Here is an 18,353-nt window from a genome sequence, read left to right as displayed (position 1 = left end):
CCATCCATCCATGCATGTGTGAACTAGGGCAGAGGGTTTTCCAGAGCTTATCATTCCTGTACATCAGGGAATGTTGGGCTTCCATCAGTCCCTTCAACACACACACACAGACACACACATATATGTTACCCTTTCTTTTTAAACTAATTTAAACAGCAGTAACTCTGAACATCTATAAAATAAAACACAGCAGAAAAATATAAAAGCATATTGTTAAAAGTTAGTTATTTTAAATAAGAACATGCTTATTGTATTTAAAATAAGCACAACCATTGTTGTTGGCATTCATTTGTCTCGAGATACAATGGAGTGCTCCTCTGGGGGTGAAGTCAAACCCTTGTGTTAGCAGTACCAGTGTGAACTCAATGGGGAGCAAGCCTTGGCAGTGTGTATGGAGGTCCTGGGTTGCCCGGACGACAATACCCCACTCTCGGCATCACTGATGTGGTCTAAACAATGTGTCCTTCACCAGAGGTACTGCCCCTCCCCTAACACTCCCTACACCAATAGTATATATCAGGGGTAGGCAACCTAAGGCCCGGGGCCTGGATGCGGCCCAATCGGTCCAGGAATCAGCGTGTTTTTACATGAGTAGAATGTGTGCTTTTATTTAAAATGCTTCTCTGGGTTATTTGTGGGGCATCGGAATTTGTTCATTCCCCCCCTCCCCAAATATACTCCAGCCCACCACATGGTCTGAGGGACAATGGACCAGCCCACAGCTAAAAAAGGTTGCTGACTCCTGGTATATATGCACTTTGGCTTCAGGCAGAGGAAAAATGCAGTTTTCTGCTCTGCCTCACCCAGCTAAATGCCTTGGTCCAGCCCAGTAAGTACTTCCACCCACACTTCTGCAGAAGGAGAATAAGTTCATTGGGTTCAAGTTGTCTCTGGACATTGAACATCTTAAAGGTCTCCTCTTTATAATTATTATAATACCTCTTAAAGGTATTATTATTAATTAATATTGAATAATAAAATACCCACCATCACGCAGACCCAGGGCCAGTCCCACGTCTGCCTGAGTAAAGCCTGGTTAGATTTTATTGTGCTTGAGCAACTTAGCAAACTCTTCCAGTTCCTCTGAGGTACTAATAGGAACCTCATAACACAATTAAGATTAGGGCCTGCTTTGTGGCCAGTGGCCAGAGATGATGGGAGTTGTAGTCCAGCAACATCTGAAGGTTGACCAGTTCCACACGACTACTGTATATTTTATATCAGACCTGTTTTTCTTTTTCAAGTTCTACTGTGCACACTGAACTTGCTGCTGTTAATGTGATTTGTACCTCCTTGCCCTCTGATAAACCGGGCTACTCACAGACAAGAGAAGCTTCTGTTAAGAACTTGGTTTTTCTCTTCCTCAGTTAACTATTTCTCTGAATCATTTAACGCTTAAAGGTGGTTGTGGTTGTTTCTTTGAAGGAACGAGCCATCATGCATTTGAAATAATTTGTCTATTTTATAACTCAAAATTAGTAATTCTCCTGTTGAAAGCTATATGATTGATGATCTCTGGCAGACTAGGGACAAAGGTGAGAGCTGGTTCCTAGTTCTGCTGGATCTCTCAGCGGCGTTTGATACCATCGACCATAACATCCTTCTGTACAGTCTTGAGGGGCTGGGAGCTGGGGGCACTGTCATACAGTGGTTCTGCTTCTTCCTCCTGGGCCGGGTTCAGAAAGTGGTGGTGGGGGATGAGTGTTCAGACCCCTGGGCTCTCACTTGTGGGGTGCCTCAGGGTTCTGTCCTCTCCCCCATGCTTTTCAGCATCTACATGCAGCCGCTGGGAGAGATCATCAGCGGGTTTGGGCTGGGTGTCCATCAATATGCGGATGATACCCAGCTCTACCTCTCTTTCAAATCAGAACCAGTGAAAGCGGTGAAGTTCCTGGAGGCAGTTGGAGGATGAATGGCAGCTAACAGATTGAGGTTGAATTCTGACAAGACAGAAGTACTGTTTTGGGGGGACAGGAGGCGGGTGGGTGTGGAGGACACCCTGGTCCTGAATGGGGTAACTGTGCCCCTGAAGGACCAGGTGAGCAGCCTGGGAATTTGGACTCACAGCTGTCCATGGAGACGCAGGTCAATTCTGTGTCCAGGGCAGCTGTTTACCAGCTCCACCTGGTATGCAGGCTGAGACCATATCTGCCTGTGGACTGCCTTGCCAGAGTGGTGCATGCTCTGGTTATCTCTCGCTTGGACCCTTGCAATGCGCTCTATGTGAGGCTACCTTTGAAGGTGACCCGGAAACTACAACTAATCCAGAATGCGGCAGCTAGACTGGTGACTGGGAACAGCTGCCAAGACCACATAACATTGGTTTTGAAAGACCTATATTGGCTTCCAGTACGTTTCCGAGCACAATTCAAAGTGTTGGTGCTGACCTTTAAAGCCCTAAACAGCCTCGTTCCAGTATATCTGAAGGAGCGTCTCCACCCCCATCGTTCTGCCTGGACACTGAGGTCCAGTGCCAAGGGCCTTCTGGTGGTTCCCTCACGCCAAGAAGCCAAGTTATAGGGAACCAGGCAGAGGGCCTTCTCGGTAGTCGCACTCGCCCTGTGGAACGCCCTCCCACCAGATGGCAAAGAGAACAACAACTACCAGACTTTTAGAAGACATCTGAAGGCAGCCCTGTTTAGGGAAGCTTTTAATGTTTGATCCAATAGTGTATTTTAATATTTTATTGGAAGCTGCCCCAGAGTGGCTGGGGAAGCCCAGCCAGATGGGCGGGGTATAAATAATAAATTGTTGTTGTTGTTGTTGTTGTTGTTGTTGTTGTTGTTGTTGTTATATACTGAGAGCTTTCAGGATTTGGGAGCTTCCTATTATTTGAAATCTTGCACAACCTGCAGCACATAGCTATATCCTCACACATCGGTGCTAATCCAAATTTTTCCTACCTTTGTTTCATGGCAGGTTAGCTGTGTTTCCGGTCCACTTCATTCCCCCTTAGTGCTGGCATCTTCCCCAACGCTTCTCACATGCTAGCAATAACAGCAGCAGCAGTTCTCTGCACAGAGAAGGCATCTTGGTAGCATTCCAAATGGAGGGTTTGCTCCTCAAGGAGCAAGGAAGCCACACGTGGGACATGCACTCTTCTGGAGCCTTTCAAATGGAAACAAGCTTACTCGCTCACACATGATTAGCCACCTGGGGACCTTGATGAACATGGGTAGATGGAAAGCATACCTCCCTTTGGTGTAAGGTGCAATCATAGTCCAGAATGTGGTCCAATTGATTAAAACTTAATAACGAAAAGCTTACACGAGCCTCTCAGCTATTTAATTTCATAGCAGGAAACGAATTCTGTGGATATGCTGATGACAAGAGACCTTATTCCTTCCCCCACCAAGGTGAGGTGGTGGATTCACTTACAAAAAGTTCTGGAATGGAACATGGTTTAGTGGTATTGGGGGGGGGGTCTATCATTGGTTCCACCTATTCTTTTGTGAACCAAATAGTACAGTCACACCTCGTGTTGCGTTAGGTTCATGTTGCGTCTTTTCGGCTTGCGAACGCGGCAAACCCCGGAGTATACTTCCGGGTTTCGCCACATGTGCGTGTGCAGAAGTGTTCTAGGCTCTTCACACATGCGCAGAAGTGCTCTATCATGCTGTGCGCATGCACAGAAGTGATGCTCTAGTTACTGACTTTTTGGGGTGCAAACGGCATCCCGGAACAGATCGAGTCCGTAACTAGAGGTACCACTGTACCTCAGTCAGCCCTGTCCTACCGGTGTGAATAGCAATGGAAGCTTTGGGCAAAGTTTTCCTTTTTTGCATCTCATATGGCCCCTCCCATTTCAGGTATATAAGTGAGAAGTTGAGATAAATGAAGGGAGAACTCTGGGTGAATGCAGACACTTACCCCATGAAGAAATCAGTGATGCTTGCCTGCTTCTTAAATGTGTGATCACAACTTGTGATGAAAGAGGACAACACAGAAGACTGTGTAGGTGAGGTTGGAAACTTTGACAGAAATCTGGATCGACTGACTGCAATGCAGCCATATACGTAATTTAATAAACCAGGAATTGGTTTTTTGAAAGTAACTTGCTCTTTAACCAGTTTTGAAACCCTGGTTTTAAAGCACAGAAAAAGGCCGGAACCTAGAGGATAAACATCTAAAAGATTTTTTTTTAAGTAATTTAGTACTGGGGACATACTGTTGCCCCCCTGACAAAAATGCTGAGGGTGATCTTGAAACGAAGAAATAAATTAGGGAGCAATCCAAATGAGAATGTGTTAAGATTAATATCCGATAAACCTAATCACAAAACACATGAACTTACATGTGTTTAGAGATTGCATACTATGGGCTTTCTTGCTACAGAAAAAAAAATACTTCAAATACCAAAACTTTAGTGATATTTTCTTTTACAAAAACAGCAAGGATTTCGTTATTTCAAAGGTAATCAACACCCGGTATTGTAATTCTGCAGGGAAAACAAGCTCTTCTCTAAGAAGATTCCTTCCCATGAAATTCTATAGCTTGAGGAAATTGCATATGCATGCAACATAGTCATTCATAGACCACTAATGCAGACCATTATAACCATGCAGCCATGTGGGAAAAGTGCAGAACTGTTACCATTTTGTAAGGTTCTCAACTTTTGCCACACATTAGAATGCCTGATAGGAAAAGAAAAGGTCCCTTATATTTGTGTTAAAACAGATGAATTAACAGCCATACGGTCGAACACCTCACCACATTTTTAGTTGCTTGTAGTCATCTTCTAGAAGGAGAGTTGCACTCATGTAAAGATTTGTTTCGTGAGTAGAACTTTTCATCTGTGAATGGAAGCTGCTTTCTTTTCATGGAGGTTGAACTTAGGATCCAAGCCACATTCTTCATTGCAATTAATTACAATTTAGAAGAGTTCAGCTTTAAGTCAAAGCCAGTAGAAGGCAATAGATAAAGCAAGTAATTGACTGTCTGATACAAATATTTTGATGTTGGAGTGATCTTCTAAATTACTTGATCAGTGAAGCATGGGGTAGAATATTCAGGTAAAAACAACCTGCTTATCAAATAACCATGGGCAAGCCATTGTTTCTCAGGTTTATCTTCACAGTGGTTGTGAGAATCAAATAGATTAGGAACAATTTCTAAAATTGAAACGCATGGAACCGAGGGGTTGAAGATGTGTTTAGGCCTTTTTCAGTCTCTGTTGAGATTTTAGGTAGTAACCATAGAATTTTTTCCTGGTGTAATTTCCCCCCAGTTTCCTTTTCCTTTTGTTTTCCTCAACCTATTGTACCTCTCCTAGTGACTGCTCAATCAAGAACCCAGGCTTCAGTCATGATTCAAACGCTCAAAATGAACTTATAATGGAAAGCTTTCAAGTTTTTGTTTTTTTTTAAAAAAGTTTCAAAGCAAGGAAACCTATAGTAGTAAAGTTAGGTTTGCCCAATATCTTTGTAACCAATTTGTATAAGTATTTCATAAATTCTAAACAAAAAAACCCTTTAATTTTAGTAATAGCACATCATTCAGTTTTGAAATCATTTCAAGAATAGCATTTGTGTCTTCATTTTTTTATATACTGATGTATTCCTTTTGGACTATAGATGAGATAAAGAATTAACAATTTTGAAACAATAGGAACGACATGTTCCACTGTGATGAAGGAATTAGATAATCTTGCATGTTTGCTTAAGGGAGTCTGTATCTTGAGACTTTTATAGGGTAATATTAAAGCCCTGAGATGTCTTATTATGCCAATACCCAGAAGATTACTTTAATGAGAAGTAAAGGGCCTTTTTCCAATTACAAGGGAGTAACTGTATTAAGTTTCTGTGTTATGTCAACCTGCTTTGATTTGATTACTGAAAAAGAAATGGATTTATCTGTCAGTGTTACTTAATTAAGCCTTCTCATTGATGCTTTGCAGAGTAATATAGTGCGGTTTGCACATTTAAGTCTAAATACAAAGAAAATTGGCTGAAAGCTTAGGCACGACCTACGAAGATAATACACAGGAGTGATTGCTTGCCATTTTTCAGATCACTGAGTAAAACCTTAATATGCTAGAAAGACCTGAATATTGTAAAGCTGAAATTAAAATAGCTTGATGGCAAAGAGCTTTCAGTGATGTCATGAGAGAACTTTGGCACCATGATCCCCTGGCTTTGCTGACATGGGTGGGTAGGTATATTGTACATGTTCTTAGTTCTTGCATCAGGTTGTATTTGTTTGTTTCTGTCCCCATCCCTTCTTACCTCAGTAATTTACATATTGTAACAGAAATTTAATACACCCCCCAAGAAAAACAGATAAAAAAACAGATCTTCAAAATCCTGATTTTTCAGAAGAAATTTTTACTTTTAGCAGATTTGGGTACAGGGAATTCCACAATTCTTCTTTTGCTATGCAGGAGTCCCTGGACATGTTCATGTACACCTCTTGTGATGTATATGGTGGTTCAGCCAAGCAGGGAGCATATTTGATGTATTCTATCTATGCATGGAGAAGAAGTGAGAATGGCCTGATTCTCGTGGTGATCAGCTGTGCACTAACGAGCAATTAAAAATACCTGCATCATGTGTGCAGCAACGCCCTTTTTTGTATATAGATTTCAGATCTCTGGCAGGAATATGAGAAAACCCTCATGGATGGAATTCATCATCACACTAATACAGTTGCTCAAACAATGCACACATTTCTGCTTGCTAGATGGAACTATTCCCACCTCACACACCCCACCCTGTATGTTGTTCTGTGGGTTCTTCCAACCCCCCAGAGCAAATCGGGAGCAGGCTTGGGGGAGGAGAGGGGAATTGCCCCATTACGCTAGCAGAGGAGTCCTTGTTCTGGCTTCCAGTAGTGCAGAATCCAGCCCCAGGATTTTTAGTTTCTGTATTGATAGTTTTAAAAGTGAGTGTTGCTCTAGAAAAACAGCCTGTTGATACCAGCCAATGGTGTTTTGCAATCACAATGCAAATGGTGTTTCCTCTACTAGAATGAACTGTTTAAGTCTCTTAGGGCACCATTCAGATACCAGTTCCTGCCCTCATCATCTCTCATTAGAGAGCCACCAGAAGTAGGTCTGCTCACTTTATTGCATGAGTGATCCAGCAGCCTATAAATGATTTAAATCAAGTATGGGCAGAATGTAGAGATGACGGTTCACTGGTGGACCATTCAATAGTGGACCACCTAATTGTTACTGGTTGCTGTGATTCTTGCATATGATGTTGAATTTAAAGTGGATCTTATTCTAATCCCAAAAGACACTAGTTATGCATAGGTTCACTGAACACAGCTTTGTTTGATGTTATTTCGTAGCAGGTTTAACATATACTAGTAGATCCTGGGGATTCTAGTACAGGCATAGGCAACCTTCGGCCCTCCAGATGTTTTGGCCTACAACTCCCATGATCCCTAGTTAACAGGACCAGTGGTCAGGGATGATGGGAATTGTAGTCCAAAACATCTGGAGGGCCGAAGGTTGCCTATGCCTGTTCTAGTAGATCCTGGGGGCATAGAGATCAAGTAAGACTGAATTTTACCCAGCCCTGATACAAACAGATCAAACCATAAATCTAAGGAAAGCCTAAGTTGAAACTTCTTCATATCCTGGCCCAGTTTGAAATCAGAAATGTAGTTATGGGTGATACTTGCATTTCCATTCTGCCTGTTAAAGGCACATGAGTGACAACCATTTTAGGCACATCTAGTTGACGCACAATCGCCGACATGTGGGTCCTTTTGTACCTAGAAGAAGGCGGAATGGGGGCAGAACGGGGTGGGGCATGCTTATATGCCCCCTGCCGGTGTGCGCATGGGGGTCTGGGAATGAAACCCCCACGTGAAATTGTCTCCACCTGTAGATAAAGAATTGCATAATAAGCCTCAGGTTTGGGGGGCCGTATATGAGCAATACTGAACATTCACGTCTGATTTTCCCTAGTTCTACATACAGTTTCCTTTTGCTGTAGTTTGCACTGCTGTTTTGATTTTCCAGTTAAATTCATACAGTTATCACTTTGAATGTTTAGGAATCGGTGACTATAGGATCTGCACGCATGGATGCCACTGCAGGACACAGAAGTAAAACAGGTGCATTTTCCCCCCAGGTAGAAATTGTAGGTTTTCAGTCTGATGGTCTCAACTGAAGGATGAAATCAACATGACACACAACATTCAGAGGCATATCTGAGTTGGATTCTATCATGTTTTTGGCCCTTTTCAGAAAAAGAGAGAGAATGCTGCTATTGCAGGAATGTTTATCTGTTCACTCTGTAGATGTCTTTTCATCTAGATTCATGATGTTCGTATTTGAGTAGGACACATTGCTGTAATTTAGCCTTGAGGTATCACTGACATGCATTGTTGTGGAGAAGTCTGTAGGGGGGAAGTTATCGTCACAGCTTCTGGACTATCTCGTGGTAAAGAAGACTTTTACATGCCACTACAGACACCCTTGAACTTAGGAGCAGCAATGGGAACAATATAAGCTGAAAGGTGTTTAACCTGGGTTAGGATCATTACAACCAAATTTTAGGATATAGGCATGCATTATTATGTTATGAATGAAAGTAGCCGAATGTTTAGCATAAGTTAGGCTAAAGTGAACTTTTGCATGTATTATGTGACATTTGGGTAAAAATAGAGGGGAGTTAATTGGCAGAGAAAAATATTAGTGCAAGAAACTCTGAGGGTTGTATCCTTGTGAATGTGGAATGACTCCACAGTTGCAGTGGGACTTCCCCTCTCTCTCCTGTCCCCCATGTTACCCAAGATCTGCGCTGGAGGGTTGGATGAAAAAGGAGGGGAAAGTTGTATTGAACTTACAGATGTCATTTCATGAAACTCCTAAATACAATTAATCATTTAGTGTTACCATAAAGCACCAATGCTGCAGCAAGCAAAGGCTTTAGCAGCTCAGCCAGCTGCTTGTGGCTGGAAAGCCAGACAGGATGTTTGTGACTGTTGCCATGGGAACAAAGGGGCAGTCCATTCTGTACTGAGCACCGGATGTTAGCTCAGTGTGTGTGTGTGTCATATGACCCGTACTGGATGTACTTGGGAGGAGTTTCTTTTGCTGTTGTTGAGTGCAGACATGATTCTCTGTACTGATGTAAGAGGCAGAAATAAATGATGTAAATAGTTTTCTGTCTGCTTCTTTCCCCTCCCTGGGGACACCAAAGGGGAGAGAGGAAGACCGGTGTGTTCCTCTCATACATCTGAGAAGAATCGCCGGACCTCGCCTGCTTATCAGCAGAGGTTGGGAGACGCGGGGAGGTCGACAGGAATATCTGCCGGTGCCTACGCTTGTGGCACATTCCTCTGACCCAGGCAGAATTCCAACATTTAGTTGGATCCCGTCCTAAAGATCTAGAATTATCTGCTTCCATTCTACACACAGTTTAAGGATACTGAATGAATTTTCCATGGCTAAAGTAGCCAAAGCAGTGTTAGATGTAGTTTTATACCTGCGGCTTGTTCACATAAACAAGTTTGGAATTTGAATAACAATAGCACTAAGCAGTGATTTGCACATAGCAATGGAATATCACAGATCAAACACCAGAGATCAAAATTTTATGCTTTATGCAGTGCTTTTTATTGGCAACAGGTCAAACACTCAGCTGTGAATCATCATCTGTTGGGTCCCGTTGACGTCAAGTGACCACAGTGGATTAAATTAAAGTATGTTTGTTTAAATGTCTTGTGGATCACACTGTTTGGCAGCAATCCGAACTTTGTTTGCTAATAAATTTGCACATGATTAGGGTATATGTGTCTTGGGAGAGTTAAGTGGAGATGTGCATTTCAATCAGATAAGTTATTAGGAAGAGAAAGAGTTTGCTCTTGGTTATACTAGTAAAGTCAATTCACATATAGAGTTCATGACTGGCCACCCTCTTAGTTTCTCTGTTGAATTTTGATGAGGGAACATTTGTAGTAAAATGTGGGAATAGCTGTTGCAAAGACCTAATGGATCTGAAAACACTTTGGAATTCACAAGAGGATCACACGTATTTGCAGTAGTCACAATAAATAATATCTACAATCATACCAATATTGATTTCTATAACCTTTCTGCACACACACACACACACACACACACACACACTTTACTGATGGGGTATGCTACAGGATCGTTGCTTCTGAAATATTTACATCATACATGACATTTCCCCCACTAAAGTCATAAACTTTGGGTGACATCCAACAGTGTCCATCTGCCTGTGTAATAGACTTCTGCTCATGTAAAAGAACTTCCCCATACTCTTCTTCTCAGTCCAGCACCTGGCACGCCCACAAAATTTGCTCTTGAGCATTGAGGAACCTCTGTGGCAGACTGGGGGTACGAAGGAGGGCTGCAGGAGGGAGGAGAAGAAAGAGAAACCCCATTGCCTGAGTGGAAGATGGATACCCCTCATTTACAGCAGGCTGAAATTTGGCACAGCTGTGACATGACCAGCTTATATTATTGTTTAAATTTTGTGGAGGAGCTGGAATTTCGGGGAAAGTTGTATTGCACTTACAGATGTAAGGGAAGGGAGGCCATACGCAAAATTGCAATAAATAAATAAGTGTCCAGTGGCACCTTAGAGACCAACTAAGTTTGTTCTGGGCATAAGCTTTCATGTGCATGCAGAAGAAGTGTGCATGCACATGAAAGCTTATGCCCAGAACAAACTTAATTGGTCAGTAAGGTGCTACTGGACAGTTTTTTTGTTTTTTTATTTATTCCGAATGTGTCAGACTAACACAGTTACCACCTGAAACAAAATTGCAAGTTTCGGAATAAGTAGCTGGACATTAATAAATCATGCCATGTATTATAATTTAGGCTATGATCCTGTATTCAGATATGTGCAATTTTCACTTAGGCTAATGATTGATTTCTCCTGGGCACGTGATTTCAGCGTTCAGAATGGAGCAGAGACTGTGAAGCCAAAATGTGCTGAAAAAGTCTGTTGAAAAGCCATTCGGTTTCATCTATGGTTTGGATGTGCCTTGAATCAGAATCCAAAAGAGTTAATAATCAGTTGCATAACACCCGTGATTTTAAAAAGCTCTGCCTAATTAACTGAATGCAATGGTTGATCTGATCTGTCATTTAAATGATGCACATATTTTAAAGAATGTAATTAAATATTTACCTGGAATGTCTTGTGTTATTAGCACTTTAATGTTTCATTGAGATATTAGGAATTGTGATGCGGAGAAATATAACATTAACAAACATGTTAACATGCAAGGGGAGGGGGACAGATCAAGGTGGAGGCAAACACTTTCTTTGCTCATACAGCTAGGTCACAGATACGCAGCACAGATGCCTAAGCTTCATAACTGCACGTGCAAACCCAATTCATATTCTACATGTAATTTAAGTGCTTTGCTTTTGTTAATCTTTTCTACATGCCTTTTTGTTCAATCAGATTAAATCTATTGTTTCAAGTAATAGAATTAATAATAATCCATAATGAATGCGATGGCGGATAATGCTCTAGCATCCCTTTATGATAAATTAATGGCTTGCTCTCACCTGGAAAGTTGTTCCAGTTATTTAAAGAGGAAGTATGTGGTTTTAGTAGTGTGGAGGCATTCAGTAATGCTCCGTAAGAATGACTACACTGGACTTCTGGTTTTATATTTCTGCTTCTTGATTTAAGCACTCAAAACAGTATCCAAGGAACGGATGCCAACTATTTTTTAGCAGTGCACATTGCTGGGGAAAGCACCATTCCGTTGCATTCAGTTGACAAATTGTGGCTATTCATCAGATAACAAGATTGTCCTGTTCATCTGGTATCTTCTCAGTTCCTTCCTTCCAAAAATTGAGAGCCTAGGAAGAGCCCTGCTGGATCAGGCCATGCAGTCCATCATTATTTTTTTTCAGTGGTCAACCAGACGCCCTTGGGAAGCAGGACCTGAGTGCAACTGCGTTCTCTCCACCTAGTAGCTGTTAAGCAGAGGCATAAAGACTTTGAGAGTGGAGATAGAACATAGCCATTGACAGTCTTATCCTCCATTAATTTGTCCAATCCTCTTTTCAAGTCATGCAAACTGGTGGCCAGGATCACAATACATTTGTGACTGCTTCTCCTCATATGACCCAACCTGGACCCTGCAATCATAAACGGAGGCCCTTCTTCATGTGCCTTCTTTGCAAAAGTTCCGGAGGGTGGCAACACAAGAACAACAGTGACTCCCCGTTTGTTGACTGCTTTCCCCAGGGAGGTTCAGCTGGTGCCTTCATTATTAAACACCTTTAGGGTGCCAGGCAAAAGCACAGGTGTCGGGCCTATGACATCTGATGCCCTTTTAAAAGTGTTGTGGATTTTGGGGTGTCTTTGTCTTTGTTTTTATTATGTATTTTGTGATCTTGTTTTGTATTTTTACATTGTAAATCTCTCTGTGATCTTCGGATGAAGGGTGGTATGCTGCTGCTGCTGCTGCTGCTGCTGCTGCTACTACTACTACTACTACTACTTACTGTGGGAGAAAATTCCATAGTCTAACTATAGGTTAGGTCATGACTTGTGCTCAGCATAGTACTGATGCTAAAGGTGCTTCTTCCATTTTCCCTGATTCCTCAATCCTTCTACAGCTGTCTGTGAGAGACCCTCTGGAACAGTGTGAAAGGCAGCCCTGCAGGCTGCAGAGGGAATGAGGAATTGGTGAAAATCACCACCCTGTTCCCTTCCTCTAGTGGGAAGCCCCTGCTGCATTCTGGGTCTCTGGATTCTGGTTCCATTTATGCAGGTCTGAAGCCATCCCTATGTTTTCTGAAAACAGCCATATCGTGAGGAAGAATTGTATTCAGTATCTACTTGTCAGGGAATGGTAAGCTTTACTCAAGAAAATGGGGAAAGGGTTACATCCCCCTCCTGGGTGCTGAGGGCCCAATCCAAATCCCCTTCCCCCCTCATAATGGCAGTTTGCTAAAATTTTAAGACACACCCAGTAAATCCAGATCATGGGTCTCTGTCATCTTGCCTGGTCAAGCCGCAAGTGACTTTTCATAATAATATAACTCAGGGTCATCCAACGAAGCAGAACAAAGTGACAGACAAAAGAAAGTACTATTTCAAAGCACATAGTTAAGCTGTGCAAGATGTAGTGATGTTCACTGACTTGGACAGCTTTGAAAGTGTATTCGACAAATTGATAGAGGTATGGGTGTTAAAGGCTGCTATATTACATCCTTGATCAGAGGTGGTACTGTTGAGGGTCACAGGCAGAAGAGTACCCTTGTACTAGTGTCTGGTTTTCAGGCTACCAGGGTCATCTGGTTGGGTACTGTCTGTCTGTCTGGACAAGACAGGCCTTTGGTATGATGCAGCAGGGCTTTCCTTAAATTCTCATCACAAAACCTCATTCTGGCAGTGTAAAATTATTTCAAAACAATGTAGAGCCCCTTTAAACTACTAGTAGCACAATGCAGCTGGGAGGAGTTGTACTCTTGGCTCCAGTACAATGCATCTAACACAAACATTTAGGGATAGGATGTTTTCTCTTTGCCTGCTTTGGTATGCTGTTCTTCATATGTTATGATTTGATATTAAATATCACTGGGAAAAAATAATTCACTAGAACTTTATAGTTATGCTTAAAATTAAGCTTGCTCTTAATTGCTTTGCTGGACGTCTGCCTAACTAGAATAGTCACAGGAGATTCTCAACACATTTTTAATGAGCAGTCAGGCAAGCATACTCCAACGCGCTTTAGTATGCCACAAAGCACGTAATGGACTCTGCCTTAAACAGTAGAGTTGAGGGACTTCTGTTTCTTCTCTTGGGCCCTGACACAACCTCAGAACTGCCACAATGTACCCTGAGGCACATGATGCACTGTCTCTGACTATCCACAAGGAACACCAGGTTGCATTCAAGGTACAATTGGAAACAGCCATTCTGCCTCCCTTCTCAGGTGGCCTAAGTCAATAAAATTAGACAACAGAGCAAGCTGTAATGAAAATAACTCATGTGGAAACATATTGTGTGCTCCCCCCTCCATTCTTCCCTTCCTCACTTCCTCTCTTTATTTTATTTACAAAAAGAGTAGCTTTCCATTAGAAGCCTTCTCCAGTGAAATAAGCACGAGAGGTGCAATTTTCCAGGGAAACAAACGTTTCTGTACCCTCTTCCATTTTCGTCAAGGAGAAGCATGTAGTTGTAGAGCAATAATTAAAAATTCCTATAACCTTTTTCATCAAAAAGGTCTTAATAGCAGTTTAGCATATGTAATTAGTTAAGCCTTGCAGCACCTTTGCGAGGTGAATGCTATACCTTCCACTTCCCAAAAGGTGATTTTCTAAGAGTCATAAATCAGGAATGAAGGACAGAATGCAGAGTTTTAACCTCCTTGGTTCATGCTACAAACTGCTTCTTTGCACTGGCAGAAATAAATCTTGGAAATCTCTGTAACAACAGTCTTAATATTCCAAGTCAAAAGGAAATGACAGATCAACAGTACAGCTCACATTTTGAGCTAAACCTTCTCAAGAGTACTTCCCAGGCACTGGAATATTTTATTCCCATCGTTGTTAATCTCCCAAACCTGAAAACATGTTAGAAAGTTTCCCAAAAAGTTTTCAAGTTTCAGAAAGCCACCCTGAAGAGTTTTGATCAGTTGGATTTGCCAACTGACCAGGAAAAGACAACAGCTGGACTTCCCCCCTCCACTCAGTGACCTCTTTAAAAATTCTGTACAGTGTGCATCTTAGTTTAGCCTTCCCCAACCTGTTGTGCCAAGACATTTTTGAACTCCCAATCCTCATCAGAATTGGACAACTTGCCCAACTGCCAGGGTTGATGGGAATTGTATTCCAAAACTTCGGGAGTACATCAAGTTGAGGAAGGCTGCCTGAGTGAATTGATTGCTTTTGTGATTGATTTGACTCCTTGGTTCCACCCACCCAATCACTGTGCCCCCTCCAGGTATTGGGATTTTAAAATTTATTTATTTAAAGAGTTGGTAACCCTGAAAAATGCATTTGGTGAGTTCATGGCCAAGCTGAAATTTAAGTTCATTAGTGTCCCAATTCAGCAATTTGGTTCAATGAAACACAGGATTCCTCAGCCTGCAAATTTTTCCTTTTTCTTTATGAGGGATGCTCTCCAAATCAATTCATCAAAAGTGATTCATGAAGGGATATTTCTTGCAGTTATACAGAATAACTTTTATATAGGGAGAGTATGCTTTATTTGCTACGTAGCATTGTCAGTTTTATCCTTGAGCCTGTGTGGTTTTGCGCTAGGTTTTGAATTCCAACTTTAGTCAGTGACTTCCAGCCACTTCTTAAATGTCTCCTGAAAGACTGAGTGACTAGAATAATTTTTATGTGCAAACCCTCCGGTTCCTGAGGGTCCAGTTCATTTCTGCTGTGAATTTAAATGAGTTAATTTAAGTGGTTGGGTCAGAAGCCACTATCATTGTAGTAGCCCTGTGCCTGGTTCTTAATTAAAGGCAACAGGAGATTAATTTGAAACATTAATTTAAAAGTGCCTATACAAAAGGAAAGAATTATTGCAATAAAGCCTAAAGAACATTTTTGTCCCTAGATGTAGAAGACAGAACTAGCTCAGGGTCCTGGGGGAACGGAGGACATCCTAGTCCATCCAGGGTAAGTATATCTAATCTTTTTTCTCTTCCTCACCAGACTTCCTGTGTATGTAAATTTAAAATCTAAATGTGAGTTTTACACCTGATTGCTTAGGAAAATGTACATGCAAATTTGGTTACAGAGCATCATCTTCCCAGAATTGCTTTTTTAAAGATTCTTATCTGATCCCATGGTTGAATTTGACAACTGCTCTGTTCCTGCTAAGAGGGAGCAGGGAACTTCATTAAAATGACTTCTTCTTTGCCTTGCTTGTTGCTATCAGCCCTTGTTCCATTTCTGTAGGTTATCTCTGGTCTGTAAGCTGTGTTTTTGGTAGCGGTTGACTTTTAATTTGTCGTAGATGGCTTTCCAGATGTTTCTACTTAACAGGCACAAAATATTTAAGACGCACTCTGGGCATCTTGCATTCTAGGAGATATCCAAGCACAATATTTTGCCTTAGTCTTGATACAATTATTATTATATAAGGTGTATATAGATGGTTATTAAAGCATAAATAAAAATATCGATAGATAGAGCCATTGTATAATACAATTAGTACAAAATAGTTAAAGTTCATGTATCTGCATTTATTCTTCTACACCCAGACTAAAAGGGTTCTAGAGGGAATAATAATTGTCTTTGAGCAATTTTATTTGTTTGTGACACAATGGCCATTACAAAGCATGGGGATAATGCAAGTAGCTACAATCACAGATTGGTAGCGTATCTACACTCCTGCTAGGAGAAACACTAGGGAAGCAGGCACAAAACATACCACTAATTATACCACTAATAATTATCAATACAAACTGAGATTAACAGCAGCATCAAAATACTATTGCAGGCGGTCCTCTTTGTAGTCTTCGGCAGACATCATTAGAAGATTGTGGTGATTTTTTTGAGCTGCTACCACATAGGTGGCAACCTTGTTTGCAATGATTTTATTGTGGTCTGCCAACAGATCAGAAATAATATCCATAAGGGTCCAACCAGCTCTTGCTCTCAAAAGGTCTCCCCTAAAATAAAACCAAGCTTTGAGAGCTCTATACAAGGAACAGTGCAAAAGGCAGTGTACCATATCTTCCACCTTTCCGGTACCACAGGCCCATGTCTGCTGGGCATAGGGAATCCCGTTATACTTTCCCCTGAAGGCATTGTTTGGAAATAATTGTCTATCTTGCTTCTTTTTTGTCTCATCCATATGTAACTCTCAACCCCAAAGCTCCCCCCCCCCAAAAAAAGATATAACTTATTCAGCTACATGTGTAGCACACCTTTAGAGCCATTTCCCATGATGTCTCTGCGGCAGTAAGAGAAGTGAGAACTGTTCTTCAGCATCTATTGGGATGCTTTGGCTACAGCCGAGAGATGGATCTGGTTTTCATGAGTTTTACAGTAATGTTATTGCTGTTTCAACGTAAGCTACCTTGTCTATTCTACTTGAAAGATAGGTGCATGCATGTCCGTGGCTCAAAGGTGTTTCCTAGCAACTGTTCTAAGACTTCACCATCTTTTTTTCCAAATTACATGGTTTTTCAGTATGGTGTGGCAATGTATTATCCCAAGCTTCTGCCTATCAACCTCCTTTTAATGTGGAAACCTTTATAGGCCAAGGCCCATATTCCCTTGAAGGCAGCCCTTCTATGGGCCACATATCAATTGAGGGTGGAGCTAGTACCAGGAGGAGGGAAAGTGGGTGGAGCAACAAATGCAGATTTTACCTTTGTACAGTTGGCTAGTTTCAACACAGGACCCATACACATACACACCACACCCTGTATCTTCCACTTTCCCAGCTCTATAATTCTATGATCCAGAGATTGAAGAAGGCACTATCAGAGTTTAAGGACACATTCCAGCCAGGCAAAAACCAGTCCGGGTATTAAGCAAGGCCAGTGAGGAGAAAGGGTGTGGGGCTTGGGGAAAGTTCTGAGGTCCAGATTGAGGCCTGGAGGGGGTTGCAATAAGCCCTTGGACTTGAGATCCCCCACCTTTGACTTGTGTCGTGGTCAAGCCAGCTCCGTAGACCGCGTAGCCTATATATGGAAGTGTCTCTCATTTATGTCCCAGACACATTTTGGAATGGCTCCCCAACTCTTGCTGCTGTTCCTCAAGGAGGTTACATATTTGCTTTATTTGCTAACAATATTTATATCCTGCCTTGCAATGAAATATCCAAGGTGACTTAAGATCAATATGAAGTACACACACTATGATAAAAACAGCAAGGAGAATCAATATTAATAGATAGAAATGATGGGGTAGCTGGTGGGGGAACAGTGGAACAGAAACCAGAACTAGGTGTCTCTGTCATTGAATCTTCCTAGCAGTAATATAAACACTCCTGCGTTAGAGCTGAAAATTCTATTTGGAGAGACATGATCCTGTGGGAGCCAAAAGGTCTTCTGGGAATAATCCCCTGTAGTCTGACCTTTTGGCCATTTCGGATTTCTGGACAATTTTGGTATTCAAGGGGGGAAAGTAGTCTTGTTCTGTTAGTTTTTCCCTATTTGTGCTAGTTACTAGATGCAAATTATCCATTTGGCTGCTTGTTCTATATAACCCCTCACTATTCCTAACTTGGATATAATTGCTTGTATTTTCTTTTACACATAGCTTACATATTTTGTGGACACGCTCCAGCTTTCAAAGGGATGACCAGTTGTGGTGTTTTGCCAAGGTTAAAGAGATGATACCTGAACCTTCAAGTTAAGGACATTTTAAAGAGCTGGAGATATCCTCTCTCTTTGACACTATGCTCCTAACTGCAGTCTTCAAAGCA

General features: G+C 41.7%; 1 protein-coding gene across 13 annotated transcripts in view; it reads left to right on the top strand.

Annotated features, from left to right (window-relative positions):
- The window catches only part of TCF4 (transcription factor 4), a 339,468-nt gene that overhangs the window by 95,792 nt on the left and 225,323 nt on the right, over positions 1-18,353 (top strand). For all 13 annotated transcript variants that reach the window (XR_013977605.1, XM_080973481.1, XM_080973470.1 and 10 more), the window contains one exon: positions 15,528-15,589. Coding sequence is in view for 12 of the 13 variants with exons in the window: in XM_080973481.1 (XP_080829607.1) it covers positions 15,528-15,589 (62 nt within the window). In the remaining variant the exon portion in view is untranslated. The remainder of the gene's footprint in view (positions 1-15,527; positions 15,590-18,353) is intronic.

Source organism: Podarcis pityusensis (assembly GCF_964106645.2).
Source record: "Podarcis pityusensis genome assembly, chromosome: 11".
In the NCBI taxonomy this organism is placed as follows: domain Eukaryota; kingdom Metazoa; phylum Chordata; class Lepidosauria; order Squamata; family Lacertidae; genus Podarcis; species Podarcis pityusensis.
Note: the sequence above shows the minus strand (reverse complement) of the source record. Positions and strands in the feature narration are given on the sequence as shown.